The 20,682-nt window shown below is 36.0% G+C and overlaps 2 protein-coding genes across 4 annotated transcripts in view; one reads left to right on the top strand and one right to left on the bottom strand.

Annotated features, from left to right (window-relative positions):
• The window catches only part of FGFR1OP2 (FGFR1 oncogene partner 2), a 29,062-nt gene extending 16,282 nt beyond the window's left edge, over positions 1 to 12,780 (top strand). The window contains exons 3-7 of one of the 2 annotated variants that reach the window (XM_059402743.1): positions 2,129 to 2,246; positions 3,774 to 3,916; positions 6,251 to 6,364; positions 8,848 to 8,961; positions 10,781 to 12,780. In XM_059402743.1, coding sequence (XP_059258726.1) covers positions 2,129 to 2,246; positions 3,774 to 3,916; positions 6,251 to 6,364; positions 8,848 to 8,961; positions 10,781 to 10,918 — 627 coding nt within the window. In that variant the 3' untranslated portion in view covers positions 10,919 to 12,780. The remainder of the gene's footprint in view (positions 1 to 2,128; positions 2,247 to 3,773; positions 3,917 to 6,250; positions 6,365 to 8,847; positions 8,962 to 10,780) is intronic. The other variant, XM_059402744.1, reaches the window with a different exon arrangement.
• Positions 12,781 to 14,144: 1,364 nt separating this feature from the next.
• Positions 14,145 to 20,682, bottom strand: part of TM7SF3 (transmembrane 7 superfamily member 3) — a 40,787-nt gene continuing 34,249 nt past the window's right edge. The window contains exons 13-14 of one of the 2 annotated variants that reach the window (XM_059402741.1): positions 20,375 to 20,652; positions 14,145 to 18,688 (exon numbers count right to left, since the gene is read on the bottom strand). In XM_059402741.1, the coding sequence (XP_059258724.1) occupies positions 20,390 to 20,652 (263 nt within the window). In that variant the 3' untranslated portion in view covers positions 14,145 to 18,688; positions 20,375 to 20,389. Of the gene's footprint in view, positions 18,689 to 19,013; positions 20,653 to 20,682 lie in introns of those variants that run through there. The other variant, XM_059402742.1, reaches the window with a different exon arrangement.

Here is a 20,682-nt window from a genome sequence, read left to right as displayed (position 1 = left end):
TTGTATATTCTAAAAGCTGTATATTTGATTATTTGCTTTTTGGACAGAGATATATCTGGTTTATACATTATGCAGTTGTTGAATTTGTACTTCCTACCTTCATTTTCACTTAATGCTACCAATTAAGAAATAAAAAGGACTTCACTTCTTATTATCCTTATAATCCATAGAATATATGTAAGAACTTTCTTAAATAACTTGTATATAAGAACTTTCCAGTGATACATGGAGTTTAGCTACCATTTTAAAAGCCTCCTTCTGATAAAAATTTTCAACTCAAAGAGAATTATATAATTTCTTGTATTTTGATGGTAATGAGTTGAGGGAAATGTATATTCATAGACTTTCTTTTGAAACTCATCCATTTTGTAAAAGGAAGCCATCCTGGGATACTGCTACTAGAAATAATGGAGCAAGTTTACTTGTTTTGTTGCCCTAAACAGACTACATATCTCCCTAACTGTCCAGCTTGACTTATGTATTCCAAGGAACATATATCTGAATTGAGTTGTAAAAACAAAGGAATATAACAGTTAAAGAACCAGAAATGTTATAATGAATAAATACATTACTGAGCGGCACACCAAAATGCCTTGAAAATGAAGTAGAACAATATTAAAGTTAGACTCACATTTATTTATCATTTTAATTATTTTGCACATGTTCTTTTACTATTGTTAATGAGATATAATTCACAACACCCATAAAATTAACCCTTTTGAAGGGCATAGTTCATTGGATTTTAGTATGTTCACAGGTTGTGTAACCATACTCACTAATTCTGGTACAGTGTCATTACCCCAAAAGGCTCGCCTCCATTAATGGATGTTCCCTAGCTCTCCCTTCCCTCAGCCCCTGGCACTAATCTATCTCTGTGGATTTGTCTCTTTTGGACATTTCATATAAATGGAATCACAGGATGTGGCTTTTTGTAACTGGTTTTTTAATATAATGTTTTTGAGGTTCTTCCGTGTTGCAGCATGTTATAAGTTTTTTATCCCTCTTTATTGCTGAAATATTCCATCATAAGGACATAGTGCATTGTGTCTATCCATCAGTTGATGGACATTTGGATTGTTTCTGTTGGGGGGCTATTATAAATAATACTCCTATGAATATTAGTGTATAAGTTCCTGTGTAGACATATATTTTCGGTTATCTTGGGTATATACCTGGGGGGTAGAATGAATGGGTCATATAATAGCTCTGTGTTTAACTTTTTGAAGATCTGCTTGACTTTTCCAAACAGCTACACCATTTTATATTCCACTGAACAGTACAATTACTCCACATTCTGCCCGACACTTGGTATTTGACTTTTTGATTAAGATCATCCTAGTAGGGCACCTGAGTGGCTCAGTCGGTTAAGCACCCGCCTTTGGCTCAGGTCATGATGCCAGAGTCCTACGATCGAGCCCCGCATCGGGCTCTCTGCTCAGCAGGGAGCCTGCTTCTCCCTCTCTGTCTCCCACTCCCCCTGCTTGTCTGTTCCCTCTCTCGCTGTGTCTCTCTCTGTCAAATAAATAAATAAAATCTTTAAAAAAAAAAATCATCCTAGTAGTTGTGAAGTGGTATCTTACTGTTCTATTGAATTGCATTTCCCTAATGACTAGTAATATTAAACATCTTTTTATGTGTTTATTGGCCATTTATAGACTTTCTCTAAAGAAATGTCTTGTCAGATCCCTTACCCACTTTTTTCCAGCTCTATTGAGATAGAATTGACATATAACATTGTGTAAGCTTAAGGTGTACAAGATAATTTGATACATATGTATATTGCAAGATGAGTACCACAATAAAGTTAGTTAACACCTGTGTCACCTCACATAATTACCGTGTGTGATGAAAACATTTAAAATCTACTCTTACTGATTTCTGAGTGTATAATACAGTATTGTTAACTAAAGTCACCATGCTGTACATTAGATTCCCCAAAACTTACTCGTCTTGTTTGCCTACTTTTTAATGTTATTATTATTAAATTAGAATTATTATTTTTATTGTTACTGAGAGTTGTAAGAATTCTTTATATATTCTGGATATTAGACCCTTATCAGATATGTATTTGAGATACATACTTTCAAATATTTTCTCCCCACATGTTCTTTTCTGATCTTTTCATTAGTATCAGGAAGAAATTCAAGAACTTAATGAAGTTGCAAGGCATCGGCCACGGTCCACATTAGTTATGGGAATCCAGCAAGAAAACAGACAAATTAGAGAACTGCAACAAGAGAACAAAGGTAAGATACATAATCTTAAAAAACAAAGGAGTTTGACAACTAAAGTTGAGAACCAAGAATGCTATAATGAATTATGTTGCTAAGGGGCTTATCAGAATGCTTTGAGAATAAAGGAGTGGGCTTTAAAGTTAGATTCACATTTATTTTTAAAAAATAATTTTTCATTTCTTTTGCATAAGTTATTTTATTACTGTTATTGAGATGTTTCACATACCATAAAATATACCCTTTTGAAGGGCACAGTTCATTGGATTTTAGTTAAAATTGAATTTAGTTAAAAGAGCTGTAGGGGGTGCCTGGGTGGCTCAGTGGGTTAAAGCCTCTGCTTTCGGCTCAGGTCATGATCCCAGGGTTCTGGGATCCAGCCCCACATCGTGCTCTCTGCTCTGCCGGGATCCTGCTTCCCCCTCTCTCTCTGCCTGCCTCTCTGCCTACTTGAGATCTCTGTCTGTCAAATAAATAAAATCTTTAAAAAAAAAAAAAATTAAAAGAGCTGTAATATACAACTGGACTCTTAACTTGGGACCAATTCATATTTTCAAAAATGGGGAAATGGCCAACTAAATTTTCTTTTTGGTATTCTCATTTGTGATCCATATGCCCCAACCATAATGTATTCGTCATTATCCTTTACTACATATGAATGTCTACCTTGTGTGGAGTCATCTTAGATTCTTAGCCTCAATATCCAGTTTATGCCATTGTTATTACCTATGAAATAACTCCCTTTCCTTTTCTTCTCTACTTCAGTCCCTTGCTTTGGTGTTCAAAGTCTCTTGCTTGATCTGTCCTAATTGGCCTCTGTGATTTGAATCTCTTTTCCCCCTTCAGTCTTTCTACAACACAGGCATCAGATTCATTTTTCAAAGATATATCTGGTTGTTATTTTTCTGCTTTAGAACCTTCATTGTAAACTTACTTCCTTATCCAGAGCTTTCAACATCAACTCGAGGCCTCTTCTCTGTCTTCTTCCCATACCTCTTTTCTCCATGAGACCTTTGTTCTTGCTGCCCCGCACTAGTTCCTGAACACAAAACCCACTTTCATGCCTCCCTGCATAGCATGCCCTTCCCTTTTTTATCTTTAGAAATCCAAGTTCATCTCAATAATATGAAACTCACCAGTTTCTGCTCACAGACTTTGTTTATATATATTTGGGTAGAGCTCTACTCTGTACTTTACACGTTGTATTATAATTATTTATGTATTTGCTTTCTCCTCTAGACTCTGAGCTCCATGGTCTTTTGTGTATTCCTAATATAGAGCATTATCTGATACTTGATTATTATTCAGTAAATATTTGTTGAAATGATTCTTTAAAACTAAGCTTTAAGTGGTCATTTAAAAAACTAACAAGGGACTCCCATTTGGTGTGCTTGCTTTATGGCAAGATTTTTACACATTTTCTTTTCAAAACACCCCCTTTGTAAGTTGCTTTTTTGGTAAATACAGTGGAGAGGAGACTATTGTGTACATCTTTAACTCAGGTTTGAGTAAAATATACTCTTGTTCTTGTGATTCTGATAGAATTACGTACATCCCTGGAAGAACATCAGTCTGCCTTGGAACTTATAATGAGCAAGTATCGAGAGCAAATGTTTAGACTGCTAATGGCCAGCAAAAAAGATGATCCGGGTATAATAACGAAGTTAAAAGAACAGCACTCCAAGGTAATCCATTTTATAAGTATAATTTGAAATGAAAAAGAAGCATAAATGGTTAACTTGTGTTGAGATTTTTTTTAAATCTCAGGTATATAACATACCGAATATTTCATCTTTCTGATATTTTCTGCTTTTCCTCATTTTTGTCACTTCTTGTTACATATTTTGTTTGATTTACTCTCTTAACTCATATTGTTCCCAGTAGCTCTAACATATTTTCAAAAATAAACTTTATTTGGGAAGTAAAGGTAAGTATATTAAAAAATATTTTTATAAGCTTATCTGCTTTTAAGAAATAGTTCTTCTAATTTGTGTATTGACATTTGTTGCAAAAACAAAAATTGAAATGCCGAAAAACGTTTTCAGAAATCTGAAGCCAGCTAAAGGTAGATCTGTTTTTCTTAAGAGTGTTTTCTGAATGAGGCTAATTAATCCAGACTGTAAATTATACTGATCATGATGGGAAAACCATGGTGGGGGTGGTGCAAGGAGGAAGAGAACCAACATATTAAGATTTGACCCCACCCCCACTCCCCAATCACATATCACTTAACACCATTTTTAGAGATAGAGCTAAACTGGTTAGAAATTGGTTTTTTCCTCCTCTGTTCATTTCACTTATTGACATCCCTGTGTCTCTTTCCTTTGTGTATGTCCCTTTGTTTATTAGCAACTGCTATGAAGACAAGTAGAATAATTCTTTCCTATTTACATTTTAAGCTGAATTTTAACTGCTGCTGTGAATAAAAATATTAGAATATTGTGATTTCTAGTTATACCTGTATTGGATAATGATGAGCTAACTATTATTAGTTAAAACTAACATTATATAAGAAATATTGTTTTAAGACATGCATTTATCTTTCTCAATAACTGAAACACATTTTAGAATCCTTAAATTAATTCTCCCATATTGGTGCTTGTACGTATTTTTAAATTATAAATTATTCTATTAAAATTAATACCTAGTAAATAGATCTTTGTGTGACAAGTTTTCCTATTAAGAGAATTAGTAATAGATACTCTTGTGTCAATTTTATAATAAATTAATAAATATGGGTTTAATGTTATCTAATTAAACTATTCATCTTCTAACCAGAAGGAACAATCTTGGATGTTTAAGTGGCAATCTTTTGAATATAAATTTATCTATCTTTAATGAGATCATTATAAAAACAAAAATTTAAATGTATAACTTGAGTGTTTCTTTTAAAGGTACAAAGATGAATTGACTGAAATTGTTGGTAAAATAAATATAATCATGAGAAATTGCAAAAGGCCCTTATGTTTAAAACCTAAGAAATTTGTTAAGATCTAAAGAGATTGCTCTACCAAAGAATGTTTAGCATGAGATACTGCAGGTTGCTAGTTCCATCTGGTAGCAGCTATTCCAAAAGTAAATATTTTCTAGAACACATTAGATTTTACCATTCACTAGTACAGTGTTATTAATTAGGAAAGTTAAACATTTCTTAAGATAACTGTAGACCATCTTTTATTATGTAGATTGAATTCATCTGAGTGCTGATCCTTCCATAAAATGACTGTTCAGTGACTTGTATGTTAATTCCAACTAATACATATTAATGTTTGTGATTTTGATTTTTCCCAAAAAGGAGACACTTCAACTCAATTAAACAAACACTTATTAACACTTGTCTTGGCTTAGTTATTATAATAAGATGAGTAAATAATAAGTTCCATCACTCTGCCATAAGAGCTTAGAGTATAAAGGGAAATACAAACAGAATATATAAGGTAGGATGTGAGGAATCCTAAAATAGAGATATGATTTAATACGGGAGTACTAATGGAGCAAGATAAGTTCTCATGAAGATAATCTGGGAAGGTGTCAAGAAGACAGATTCATCCAAGTCTAGCCTTGAATTAATTATTGGGGTGGAAGGGTCAATAAGCAGAAGTGGGTGAGCAGAGAAACTTGTATGATAAAGGTGCAGAAATATTCCAAGATGTGTTTAGGTGTTAATACTCTGATGAGCCTAAACACAAAAAAATTTTATAATGCATTTAGGGGTAATAAGCGGAGTTACACATAACAGCATTTTGGCATAAGAGATCATTTTAAGACCAACTGTAGTACAGAATTTTACCCTCACTTAGAAGTTTTTGAGTACAGACTGGAAAATCAATAAAAAGTTTGAGAAGAACTCATTTTTTCCAAATACTCATTTTTACATTATTTTTGAACAGATGCCTTTTTGGAAATCTTAAAAAAACAAACATTTCAAACAGTTGGCTAACACGCATGAACTAACACTCATTCAGTTTTTAAATTACGGATAATATCCGTATTAACATTATAATGACTCTATACTACAGATTGACATGGTACATCGTAACAGCTCCGAAGGATTCTTCCTTGATGCATCTCGACACATCTTTGAAGCATCTCAACATGGACTGGAGAGGAGGCACTTGGAAGCAAATCAGAATGTACACTAAATAAAACAGTCAACTTTTGGGGTGTGGATGGAAGGGGGAAGTTCCATTTAAAACATTCTTTGACATTGAATTTTCCTGCCAGTTTAAATCAGCAAATAAATGAAATTGCCTTAAATATATATATATACTGTGCTTTTGATAGCCATGCAAAAATATTCAGTGTAGAAACTTTAAATCTGTCATTAATTCCCTTTGTATCATACACAGCCTGTTAGGTAATGGCAGGCTTTAAAGGTTGTTCAAGCCAGATTTTCATTTTGTTGCTGCAGAATTGTGTAAACAGCTACCCTCTTTGTGGACATCAAAGTATTTTCTTGGAAGTCATTTTAATCTGATTTCATAGAAGTTTTGTTCGAACTATTAAAGGAACAGTTTTAACTCAGATTTGAAATAGTTTGTAGTTCTTTAGTTTGAGTTCTCAATAACCTAAAGATGCCTTTGTTTAGGTTTCATACTATATGTATATGTATATGTTAGTAATATATGCTACATTGTCTTTTTTGTTTTAATTATTGTGGCAGGTCTTTATTGAGCAAATTTGAAATAACCCTAAAAAGTTATAAATGAAAGGCATTTCAAGAAAGTTCAAGGATTTTATTACTGACAGTTCAAGGATTATGTTACTGACTCTTCTTGCTTTTCAGACAGTTTTGAAAGCACAGCTCTTAGCCTCTGTGTTCACTAAAAGACCTAGGATACCTCCCTAAAGATTTTATTGTAATAAATGAACCCTCCGTGAACTGGGCCTATAAAACTGTTCTGTTTGAAATCTTGGTGGTCTTTTTTTCTCATGATTTAATTAGAACAGACTCTGTCCTGAAAAAATTAGTGGAATCTCATTTTCTTCCATTTTAAAGGCAAAGAATTATTTGCTTCCTGTACAGCCTTTTACCCTTAAAGGACACTAAACGATAAACTGAAGAAAATGTTGGTATTCAGAATTTTTACTCATCATCCTCAGTCTGTTGCTACAGTTGTCTGTACTTAAAGCTTGGTTTTAAACATTATGCTCCCTTTCCAGAGGGAGAGATTTTAATAATTTTTTTAAAAAACTATTTCAGAATATGATAGATGTTTGTCTTGATATTATTGTTGCTACCATAATCTAATCCAGGACTGTCCAATAGTACTTCCTGAAATGATGAAAATGTTCTTTATCTGTGCTATTCAACATGGAAGCCACCAGTGCCACTTGGCTATTGAGCACTTCAAGTGTCACTAGTGCAACTCGGACTGAATTAACTTTTTTAAAAGGTGTTTAATTTTAATTGACATTTGCATAGCATCATATTGGGTAGTGCAGATTAGTCCTTTTGTTTTGCCTTTCTGCATACTAGCATTGTATAGGTGTCCCCATTAAAATAATTTAAGGATCTGTATTTTTGTTGGTTAGAATGTACTAAATGTGTGGTTTGCTAAAGATACTATTTGTTCTCCATATTTTTCCAGTTTACTAGTTTTGTAAGTTTTGGAGGTCCTTTCCAAATCCTTTTTACAAATCAGATATATACAATTTAAGAGACAAGGTTATTGGGGGGAGATTTTAGCTTTTGAGTTTGACCTTAATATAATAAAAATCACCCCCAACTGCCAGTGAACAATGATCTTAGAAGCTATTTGTTGAAAAAATTATTATTCTCAAGTTTCTGTTGATTTTTAAACCTCATGTCTGTCTCTTTCACTTGACTCTAAGCTCCTTGAAATCAGGGAACATGTCTTGATAGGTTTCCTATTCCCATTGCTTAGCACGGTGCCTGGCATATCATAGGTGTGCAAAAAGTAATAATAGCATGAGATTGGAAGAAATTTGTACTACCTGCTACACCAAATAAATGTGGCCATTTTACACCTAAGTGAGATTTGAACAGTTTGCAAAGAAGGACATTTAATATTTTAATACTCAAAAGCAGACTTCTGTTCATTTTATTCAATATTTATTATCCATTATGTACCAGACACAGGCAAATATAAACAAGATACAGTTCCTGCTCTCAAGGAAGATTATAATCTGGAAAAGTTTCTAGGTTGGATTGAGATCAGTTTTTAGACATGGATAATACAGAAAAGACTTGTGAATCATGAAGATGTTAGGGGTAAAGAGATCAAATATGGTCAATTTTTGTCTTCCCCATTACTTTAATTAGTACTATATGTAGGTATAAAAAAGGAAAAGTTGTTGATCATTTGTAGGGTGAGAGGAATGTGAAATATGAGTACACTTCTTGCTAGTGGGTTTAGTTATATTGTGGTGTTTATCCTTACTTGTAGCCCTGATAAAACCCTGATTTCAAAAGCACATTCATGGTCAGTCAACTTTCTGGTAAAACTGGTTTATAAAGTACCTTCATGTTAAATGGCAATGTAAGAATATTACATCCATATTAAGTGGCAATGCAGACTTTTTAAAAAGGAGAGGATCCAAAAATAAAACTAAAGTATTTCACTGATTTGCAACTCCCATCTCTTTTTTTCAGGAATTACAAGCACATGTTGATCAGATAACGGAAATGGCAGCAGTAATGAGGAAAGCTATTGAAATTGACGAGCAACAGGGTTGCAAGGAACAGGAGCGAATATTTCAACTTGAAGTAAGTTTTAAATTGCAAATGTGGATAAAAACTGTCCATACAAAGATTTATGCCAGAAAATACATCCCATTTAAAAATATATGTATACACTTCTCTGGAAAACTGGCAATGTTCTCTTTCTTAACCTGGATACTGGTTATATGGGCATATAATGCAGGACCATTTCCATAGTAATAGAAGAGTCGAGGATCAGTAAAGCAGTATTTGAGAACATTGATGTTTTGATCCTGTGTTGCTTCCTGTTACTGGGTGAATATGCTTTTTAATTTAGTAATTTAAAAAATTTCTTCATTCTGTTGGAAATGATGATGATGCAGGAAAAGTTTTTTTAAACCACGGATATTCTTAGGGCACTTGTATTTTTCTGAGGAATATAAAAGCTTTTCCGTCCTTTATTTGTGGCAGCACAAGCATCAGTCATTGTTGAATAATTCAGATCAGTAGAACAGACTTTTATACTTTATTCATTTTTTAAAGATTTTACTTATTTGACAGAGAGAGAGGGAATACAAGCAGGGGGAATGGGAGAGGGAGAAGTAAGCTTCCCACCAAGCAGGGAGTCCAACGTGGAGCTCGATCCTAGGACTCTGGGATTATGACCTGCGCCAGCGGCAAATGCCCAAAAACTAAGCCAGCCAGGTGCCCCAACTTTTATGTTTTGAAAGTTTCATTTTGAAATCATAATGGAGATACTTTTGGTTATTGAGGGCCTAAAGTGATTTCTGTCTTTAAGCATTCTTTAAACAGGGTTAAGCAAACTTTTTCAGTAAAGGACCAGATAGGAAATATTTTAGGCTTTGCAAACCAAACATTCTGTTGGAACTACTCAGCTCTGCCATTGTAACACAAAGCAGCAATATACACAAAAAAGACTGAGTTTACCTATGTTCCTGTAAAGTTTAATTTAAAAACAACAGACCTCAAGCCAGGCTGTATGTAGTTTGCCGATCCCTGCTTTGTACCAGTAAAATTTAGAAAGACTGAAGACAAAATGGTTGAGAATTACAAATGTTATTTTTAAATGTCTGCTTATTTCTTATAGTAACTAATCTGGGGGGAAGGTGGTAGTTATTAGTGCTAGATCTGGTCACTTGCCTTTTTGAAAAATATCCCAATTCACTCAGCCAACCCTGCTGCTTTCAAATTAGAGGGAAGAAAACAAACCAGACCAGATGGCTTGTCCTGCATTCCATGCTTTCATGGAAAGGAGTAAAAGGACTAAAGTACTAGGAGGTCCTAGTCCCAGGGTATTATTCACAGGCTTTGCTGAGTTTATAGAAATATAAACCTAGATGTTATTTTCTTCATCTATACTGTGAGTTTAAAATAAGGCAATTTCTCAGGTTCCATCTACAATCAGAGCTGCATAAAAAAGGAGGCTTTGCACTGGTGGAAAACACTGAGCACAGTTCTTGTATCTTTTTTTAAAAAAGTATTCTTGGGATGCCTGGGTGGCACAGTTGGTTAAGCAGCTGCCTTCGGCTCAGGTCATGATCCCGGCGTCCTGGGATCGAGTCCCACATCGGGCTACTTGCTTGGCAGGGAGCCTGCTTCTCCCTCTGCCTCTGCCTGCCATTCTGCCTGCCTATGCTCACTCTCTCTCCCTATCTCTCTCTCTGATAAATAAATAAAATCCTTTAAAAAAAAAAAAAAAGTATTATTTGGATTCAAGTTGTCAACTTCAACTGCATATATCATTTAGTGTATGTCTGCCAATGATAGAACCTTCTGTCATACCTTCATATGTTTGGCTTAAGATATGTTTGTATTCTCGGGGCTGTCCTGCTGACTGCATCTTTGTTTTTTTGCCCTCTTTTAGCAAGAAAACAAAGGCTTGAGAGAGATCCTTCAAATAACTCGAGAATCATTTCTGAACCTTAGGAAGGATGATATGTCTGAAAGTTCATCTTTGTCAGCATTAGTGACCAATAGTGACCTGAGTCTGAGGAAGAGCTGAAGAGCCTGTAAGTGTGTGAGCTTCTTACAAGGCTCTAAATGGTCACCAGGACTGGTCTACTAAAGTGAATGAATTAACAGAAAAATCTGTCTCAAGCTACCCTTTGCTTTATTTTTTTTCTATAGTATGTACAGTGCACTGGCAATGATAATTCTTGAGATAGCAACAAAAAAATGCATAGTTAATGGTCATAGACTTTATTCCAAAATAAAATTTAAAATAGAAACTTTGTTAATGGATGAACAAACTAAAGATTTTCTGAGTGCTAAACTGTCAAGAGCTTCCAGCAGTGCAGGTGGCATTCTGGATGACACTTGGGTAAGCCCAACTATCCCCAGTAAATGTTTGGGAGTTCATGAAATTATTCACATTTTGCCACAGTTTTATGAAGAAAGATTGTCATACTAAATTTTATTTCTCCTCCTTGTATGGCATCAGAGTTAAGAGAGAGCTTTATGTACCATGAGACTTCAGCTTTAATGATTGCCTGTCTACCTTCCCAGAAATGTAAATTTTTGTCAAAGAAAATTCATTTAGCAAGGCCATAAGAATGTTTTATGTGCACCATAAACAAGAGGTGATTTCATTTTAGCTAACTTGCCATAGTTAAAATAGCTAACAATTGTCCATAAGTTGCTTAAGTATATGAAATATTTCAGGAATGAAAGAGAAAGAATATTACTTTCTAAGAAAGAAGATCTTAGACATATTAGTAGGTTAAACTACTCCTTTGAAAGATTTAAGTTTTGGTTCTAAATCAATAATGAAGATGAGATTTTTCTCTTCTCTGGTTGATCTTAAGGATATTATGTAGCTCTTAGCTGAAAGAGTTGAAATGTTTGATACAGCATAGGTAAGGTAATTTCAGAGTAAATTAAGAATTGTTCTGCCTCACTGAACCCTTTTTTAAAAGTTTTTTTTTTTTTTTAAGTATTCTTAAGAGATACAGAAAGTAAGTTAAAATTTCAAAAAAAAAAATTGTTTTCTGGATCTATTCTTAACCTCTATCTGGTCCTCATAACCTGTAAGATTTTTCTTATAACCTCTCAGTCAAAGGGGGGGTGAGGGGAAGGAAGTCTATGGATTTATAAGTATTTGTTTTGTTTTTTACAAAATATATATCCAGTATGTAAATTTTTAAAAGCCACTAGACATAAATGTACTTTAACATGAGTTGAAATCTAAATTTTTCTTATTTTGTGATTATAAAATAAAAGGATAAAAGAAAAAGTCACATATGTTCAAATATATTCATTTATATTAAAATTAGCACAATAGGAAATTCCACTTTGGGGTATATAATTTGTTAAAGAAATATTCACATGGTAATTTTTGTGTATAATTTCATATATTGATAAAATTGAAAACTACTTTTCACCTTGGAATTTTCTATCCTAATTTTGGGGTGAGTAGGGTCGATGGGGCTGACTGAAAAGGGCTAATGGCCCAAACACTGAACAGATTCTCAGAGGCCTTAATTGATATTTTATAAATGACAGTTTTTATTTTAAGCTTTTCTGTTGGTTTTGGGGTAAGTATCTGTTAATTTGGTGACACATTCATTTATACAGTTTTTATCCCAAGTCAGAATTAAAATAAGCTACACAGTTGAGATTAAGTCTGAGGCAATTCATTGAGGCAGCTCTGTTACAAAATGTTACTTGATAGTTATTTTTATAAATAAGTTAATTTATTCTTGGTCTTCTTACTTGGATATAATTTTAAGATCTTGGTTTTTAAAGACATTTACTTCACAGTTTTCCATCCATATTTTTTTTTTAAAGTAAAACCTTAAATATATGTCTGAGAGTGTGTACGGCGTAGGAGCCATTTTATCAATAAAGACAAATGGTTGAAATTGATATGGTCTCCAAGTTAATTTGAGAACAATGCTTACATTTATCCTTACATACAGGTTTTTTTTATGGCATCTCATCTCTTACCACAAAGCTAGTACTTAGCAACAACTTACACCTGTATTTCTTAGGAATTGGCCTGCAACTTATTCCTTATCCTGCAAGCCTTTTTATTGTATGTGGTGGGTTTAAGAGTGTCCCTTCAAAGGTATGTCCAGTCCTGGTTCTGATGTTCTGTACCTGTGAATATGACCGTAATTTAAGTTTTTGAAAATTTAAGGATCTTGGGGTAAAATCATCCTGAATTTAGGATGGGCCCTATATCCAATGACTGGTGTCCTTATAAGAGACAAGGATATTTCAAACAGACACATGAGGAAAAAGCCATGTGAAGACAGGTGGGGAGTTATGCAAGCCTTGGGGCCACACTATACACCAGAAGCCAGGAGAAAGGTATGGAATGCCTTGTCCCTCAGAGCCTCCAGAAGGGGCCAGCCCTGCTTGATTTCAGACTTCTGGCCTTCTTAATTTTTCAGAATTGTGAACCACCCCTTATGGTGATTTGTTACGGCAACCCTAAAAAACAATATCTATTTATCATCTATCCACTACTATTCTAAAAAACCAATTATATACAACCTTACAGATGAAGTATTATCTGCTCAAATTGATCTCCTTTATATAAGGGTGACTTACAAAGTATTTTATTTCTAAATTGCCTCAATGATTGGAAGATCATAGCATTAACTCATTTGATGATCTCCACCTTTTCTGACAGTCTGAGTAAAATAGGAGTCAGTTTTTAGTTAAACAGCAATGAAGAATAATTTCTAATTGGAAGGGGCTTTCTTTTTACCTCTGTGGCTGCTTTTGTTCTTTCTTCTGACTTAAAATTAGAGAGCCCCAGGGCTCAGTCCTTATTTCTACTTTATTCCTACTCACTTCCTTGGTGATCTCATCCAATCTCATGACTTTAAATATCACCTGTAATGCCGATGACTCCCAGCTTTACAGCTCTCATTAAACCTCTCATTAACTCCAGACTCCTTCAAGTGTAACTATCAAAGAGAGATCTCAGACTCAACATGCTCAAAGCAGTCTCACTGTCCAGCCATCTCAGTTTATGATAACTCCATCGTTTCAGCCGAAAATCTTGGTGGCATCTTCATCTCTACTTCCTGTTCTATTTTACACCCAATTCATTGGCAAATCCTATTGACCCTCCCTTCTAAATATATCAGTATCCTACCATTTCTCACTATCTCCACTGCTTCCCCTGGTTAACACACATTATGATTCGTGCTAGAGTGAACAAATTAGATTCAACCTAAATATCATACAATAGGGAAATAGTTTATGTCAATTATTAATTTATAATCAACATCTACCCAATGTAGTTTATTATATACCACAGCTTAAAGATTCTAGCAACAGGAACAAAAACATGTACCTAAATTTGCATAACAGAAACCTTAATACTAAATTGAACATACAACTACGTAAAAATCAAAGGCATAGGGAGAAATGTCCAGAAGCAAATAACATCAGTATGCTTCTAATTCATTGTTTTACATACACTAGACACTTAGCTACAAAAAACTTCGTTGCCTGAAAACCAAACTGTCTTTGTATAGATGTCATAATTTATCCAACTATTTCTCCTAGTGATAGAAATTCAGACTGTTTTCAATTTTTGTTAACATAAAACAATGCTTCCCTAAACATCTATGTATGTATTTTATGTACTATACCTATTTCCAGTGTATAAATTCTCAAGAGTTTGTTATATTCCTTTTTGTTACAATTTATCTTTTACATAAAGGAAAAATAAAGGTATACAGTTAAAAATCCACCATACAGAAAATATTACAGTTCAAAGTCAGTCTCTTACAACCCATGTCTTCCCAAAGGTAATTACAAGTTTCTTGTGAATCAGAAAAACTTAATCTATTAAGTGCTGTTAAACATACACACACACCCCTCCCACACACAATTGGAATCTCAACTACACCTTGGTTCCTCAGTTTTGTTTTGTTTTTTTCAGTTAATGATAACCCTTGCAAGTTTTTGTTTGTTTGTTTGTTTGTTTGTTTTTGCCACATAAGGAATAAAGGATTAAACTCACATAAAAGGCAAAGCGTAAACCCCATGGCTTTGGAATAACTAAAGCTGTCAGAAAATTCACTATGTTGAAATCAGTACAGTAGGTAGAACTAGACCCAGAGTAAAGACATCCTTATCTTGAAGCACAGGATATACACTTTTTTGGGTATCAGACATTGCTAGGAAAGCTACATTTTCATCTTTCTATAAATCTAACAGAGGAAAGCTGGTTAGAATCTGGGTTCCAAGAGCTTGTCACTGCATAACCCCAAGCCTCAGCAAATTGCTTTTGTCTGTACAGACAGTTCAGGACGAATAGGGCTGGCCCTTGGCTACTTTAAAATGCCTCGGATGTATCAGCTTCATCTTAGATTTCAGCTACACTCAGTGGTCAAATATTCAGTGCTCCCAAATCAATGGTTGATGTGAGATCAAGTGAATGAATACCTCAAATGTTAACTTCTAGAATACGTTCATTTTAAGACCTATCTCTAACTAACTGAATTTAAATAAAAATCTTTATAATAATTTTATTCCTGGTCATGCAGACTCTAGACCTATAGAATATAAGAGGTTAAAAACATCATTCAGGAGAAAATTCAGTAGAGAATCACTGGTATAGATCATTGAAGGAATTCAGGAGGGAGAGTTGGTTTGGAAGAAGAGTAGTTCTACTTGTGAAATGGAAGACAGGCTAGTGTTGAAAAACTTTCAGGCATTTTTTTTTTTTTTTTAGATTTTATTTGAGAGGAAGAGAGAGACAGTATGAGCATGGGGAGGGGCAAAGGAAGAAACCAACTCCCCACTGGAAGCCAGACATGACTCGGGGCTCCATCCGAGGACCCTGAGATCATGACGTGAGCCAAAGGCAGATGCTTAACTGGCTGAGCCATTAATAAGCAAGATGAGAGTTTTTTGTTGTGTTGGTTTTTTTTTTTTTTTTTTCCTCAGAGAAGAGCCTTTAATTCTGTCCATGAAAATAGTCCTCTAGACCCTAGGCCCAGCCCTAGCAATACATATATTCACTGTCAAGTAATTTTGATATATGGACGGTCTCCTGCTCTAAATAAAGGTGTTAGAGCTCCTAGATGGCTCAGGTGATTAACTGTCTAACTCTTGGTTTTAGCTCAAGTCCTCTCAGGGTTGTGAGATAGAGCCCTGCACTCAGCACTCTGTGGAGTCTGCTTGGGATTCTCTCCTTCCTCTGCCCTTTCCCCCTGCTCACGTGCTTGCTTGTGTCCTTGTGCGACTCTCTAAAATTTTTTTTTAAAAGATCTTATTTATTTATTTGACAGTCAGAAATCACAAGTAGGCAGAGAGGCAGGCAGAGAGAGAGAGGGGGAAGCAGGCTTCCCGCTGAGCAGGGAGCCCGATGTGGGGCTCGATCCCAGGACCCCGGGACCAGGACCTGAGCCGAAGGCTTTAACCCACTGAGCCACCCAGGCGCCCTAAAATAAAATTTTTTTAAAAAGTTGTTGAGGTCCAGTTCAATTGCTGACTGGAAAACTGGGGAGCAAAGGCACACTTAGTGCGTCTCAACTACTTCATCCATCTGCATCACTTTCTAATCTTCCACCCCCTTCCTTAAAGCTCCCAGACACAGGCATCCATGTCCTGCCCAGTGCACTCACCACAAGTTCAGGCAGGCCAGATAACACACAAGCCAGTCTGGACAATAGAGAACCCATTACCAGGAGGAGCCATGAACCTCAGGTGAACAAGCCTTCTAGCCCCTAAGAACTACAAAGAAAAAAAGGTTGATATGGCCATCCTTTAACCTCCTTCCAAAGGAAGGAATTCACCCTGTGGGCAATGGAGTAGGTATATTATACTTATATAGAGGTATATTAATAGGACTCCAACAAAAGGAAAGAATTTGACGACCACAGCTTGCAGATCACTCAAGTGTTCTGACCCAGCTGCCAGGAAACACCTGCTAAATTCTAGGGTCTTGGGAGGAAAAGAAAAAGGTAAACAAAAGACAAGGTGTGCTCTGTGCAGTTTTATAGTACAGATAAAATTTAACAAGGAAGACAATAAAAACAGAACCAACATACAATCTAGTAATCTCACTTCTGGGTATATAGCCAAAGGAAATGAAAAGCAAGATCTTATAAAAATGGCTAATTCCCATGTTTACTGCAGCATTAGTCACAAAAACCAAAACAAGGAAACATCCTAAGCGTCTATCAATGGATGACCAGATAAAGATGTGGAGGGGTTGTGTGTGTATATAAAATTAAACACTGTTCAGCCATGAAAAAGAAAGCAAGCCTGCCATTTCCAAAAACATGGATGGACCTTGAGAGAACTATGCCAAGTGAGGGAAGCCAGAGAAAGACAAACACTAGATGATACCACTTCTGCGTGGAATCTCAAAAACCCCAAAATGGTGGTGACCAGCAGCTAAAGGTGGGAGAATTGGGGAAATGTTATTTAAGGAAGGAATGAACTCAGAATTAATAGGCAAAATCTGGAGCTCAAATGCACTAGGGATTATGGTCAACACTACTGTATTATAAACTTCAAGGCTGCCAAGAAACTGGATCCTGTTTTCACAAAAAGAATGATAATTATGTGACACATCAGAGGCATCAGCTCACTCTCTGGTGGTAATCCTACCGTAACCTCAATATACCAAATCCACATACTATACCTTAAACTTACATAGTGTGGGAGGTCAATTACATCTCCATTTTTTAAAAAACACCACCAACAACATCCTTTCTGGATCGAAATGTGGAAAGCTGAGAATGGGCTTGCTGACCCCACCAAGCACCAAAGTGAAGGGCTGCAAGGACTGGCGGGGAGAGGGAGATGCCCCTGGAGGCTCTCCACAGAGAAGGGAAGGCCTCGAAGCTTCGCCTTATGGTTTCAACCATGCACTCAGCCTCCATGGTTTAGTTACTCCTACTCATCTTCCAATTTCAGCTTCAGTGTCATTTCAAGGAATTCTCGCCTGGCATCGTGGATTCCATCCCCTCGTCCATTTTATTTTATTTATTTATTTTTTTAAGATTTTATTTATTTATTTGACAGAGAGATCACAAGTAGGCAGAGAGGCAGGCAGAGAGAGGAGGAAGCAGGCTCCCCTCTGAGCAGAGAGCCCGACGTGGGGCTCGATCCCATGACCCTGAGATCATGACCTGAGCCGAAAGCAGAGGCTTTAACCCACTGAGCCACCCAGGCGCCCCCCCCCCTCGTCCATTTTAAATTTCATTGCATATCGTACCTCCTCTGGGTAACTACTCTAGTACCTGTCTCATCACTCTCCAAACGATGCAGCAGGGGCCATGCCAGTATATTCCACCATCTTCTTCCTAGTACCCAAGGCACAGCCTGGCACTTAGGAATTCAACACTTATTTATGTAATAAGTAAAAGTGAGATCAAAATAAAACTACTATCATTTTATGTGGGGGATTTCTTGTTGTTGGTGATATAGCCTGATCCAGACTGACAACCTCCGGAGTGTAATGATTATATGGTAGTCCCTGGGTAAGCCCAAGTTTCCACTAGCTTGAGCCCCTCTCTACCTCCACTTCATAGAGTGGTCCTTATGATCACAGTGGCCAGATTGCCCAGAAGTCTTCCAATCAACAATCAGGGTAAAATGATTTCTAAAGTGTATTAGTTTCTAGCTAGGCCTGCCATGAAATACGATACACGAGTGGCTTAAGCAGAAATTTATTTTCTCACCACTCTGGAGGCTGGAAGTCCAAGATCGAGGTTGTTTTCCACTGAGGCCTCTCCTCTGCTTGCAGAAGGCTGCCTTCTCATTGTGTTGTCACCAATTCACCAGCAGAAGAAAACTGAAAATAATCAATGATTTATATTTTCATTCTGATACAGTATAAAGCACATTTAAATGGAAGTTAGGTATCCCAAATTTGATCTGGGCACTATTATTGATAATAGTGACTTAAATGACTCCTTGGTCAAGAATTTCCTCAGTTAGGGGTGCCTGGGTGGCTCAGTGGGTTAAGCCTCTGCCTTCGGCTCATGTCATGATCTCAGGGTCCTTGGGATCGAGCCCCACATTGGGCTCTCTGCTCAGTGGGGAGCCTGCTTCCCCCTCTCTCTCTCTGCCTACCTCTCTGCCTACTTGTGATCTGTCATAAATAAATAAAATCATAAAAAAAAATTTAATGAGACTTCAGCATTTTTTCAAAATAGGCATTTATTATTTTAAAAAATTATACAAAGTGGCTTTTTATTACTCAAATTATGAAAAATTTTAAACAATTTGTTTCAAGCCTCCAAAAAAGTGTGCTCTGTCTTTAGTCTTCAGTGGCAATACATTTTGATGGTATGGAAAATAACTCACAAACATTCCATAGAACTTTGTTAGAATGTGCAAAGATATGACAGAAGTCAGAAGCCCTAAAGGGATTAAAAAAATTTCAAGTATTACTGAAGTTAATATAAACAGGATTACAGAATAGTTAACACCTGTGTTTAATTTTGCAAAGCAAAAATGATTAGTTTTGTATGTCTGCACTTTGTTTCAGCCTTTCCAAAACACTTTTAAATGCAAAAACTGAAAATTTTCCAGTTACCTGAAACTTCAGAAATCTACGAAAAACTGTGAAAAGCAGCATCATTTAAATAGTGGTTAACTCACAGATATATATGCAACCAACAACAAGTACCGTCACTATGACTCAGGCATGCCACAGTCCCCAGCTTACAATCCACAGCAGAACCAAAGGCAGCCTCTCTGACAGTTAAGACAAAAGGCCATGAGGAGTGAGTATGCACTGCAGGGCATCCACGTGCTTGCTTATGGAGGAAAAGGGTCAAAACTGAAAGGACTTTCCTTACAGAATCCAAGGTCCTAATTCAAAGCAGCTCCTTTAAATTACATGACTCCTTTTTGACTCCCTCCTCATCACAAAAACACAGATGGTACAAAGTATATAAAAGAAAATTTTTGAAACCTGTATTTGACATCAATGCTAATACCCACCAATTTAGCAGAAAGAACTACAAAATGCAAATTTTAGAAGGTTTCCTTACTTATGGGACTACAGATTGGGGTAGGAGCCAACTGGTTTCCTAAGAAACAATTCTAATGCACTTTAAATTGGAAATGAGATGTCAACATTCCTTTAAGGGCCTTTAAAGGAAAAAAGGAGGCCATTATATCCATATCAAAGTTTTATTATCTATATAAGTTGACCTGTTTTCAAATAACTGACATAATTTAATATTTAAATTAGCATTTTAAGCAGTAAGAGGCAAAAACAAAGTGCCTACTGAACTATACACTTTATGATTGATACAGTAAATGTGTAATTTTACCACAATTAAAAATAAACGAAAGAAGGGTACCTTTTGATAATATATCAATAAGGACACCACAATATAGTACAAAGCACAGACAGATACAAAAGCCTACTTTCTTCTCAGATTTGCACTGGAGATGGCTGAAGCAGGCTGGGCATATACACCAAAGCTGGGGAAACACTTGACTTGTACTTCAAGATCACACTGACCAAGCCTTTTGGCATCTACAGAAGCAGGGGTGTTCTCTCTCCAGCTGGCTGTTCCTTCCGGAAGAGTTCTTTGATCTGGGTTAGTCGGCAGTAGAGCCTCTCTCTCAATGGAGGGATGTGGTAGCTAGGGTCCAGAACGTTCGTTACTCTGCGCTCCCTCTCTCGCTTCCATAACTTGTACGGGTGGGCAGGAAAAAATGGCTGCCCTCTTTCTCTTCGCATCTGTAACGTCACTCCACTTACGGCAAGCATCCCCCATACTGCCAGGATAATAAAGTCTAAAAAAACAGCAAAACAGCAGTTTGAAC

Source organism: Mustela nigripes, chromosome 6 (assembly GCF_022355385.1).
Source record: "Mustela nigripes isolate SB6536 chromosome 6, MUSNIG.SB6536, whole genome shotgun sequence".
Classification (NCBI taxonomy): Eukaryota; Metazoa; Chordata; class Mammalia; order Carnivora; family Mustelidae; genus Mustela; species Mustela nigripes.
The sequence above is the reverse complement of the archived record's forward strand: the minus strand, read 5'-3'. Positions and strand labels throughout refer to the sequence as shown.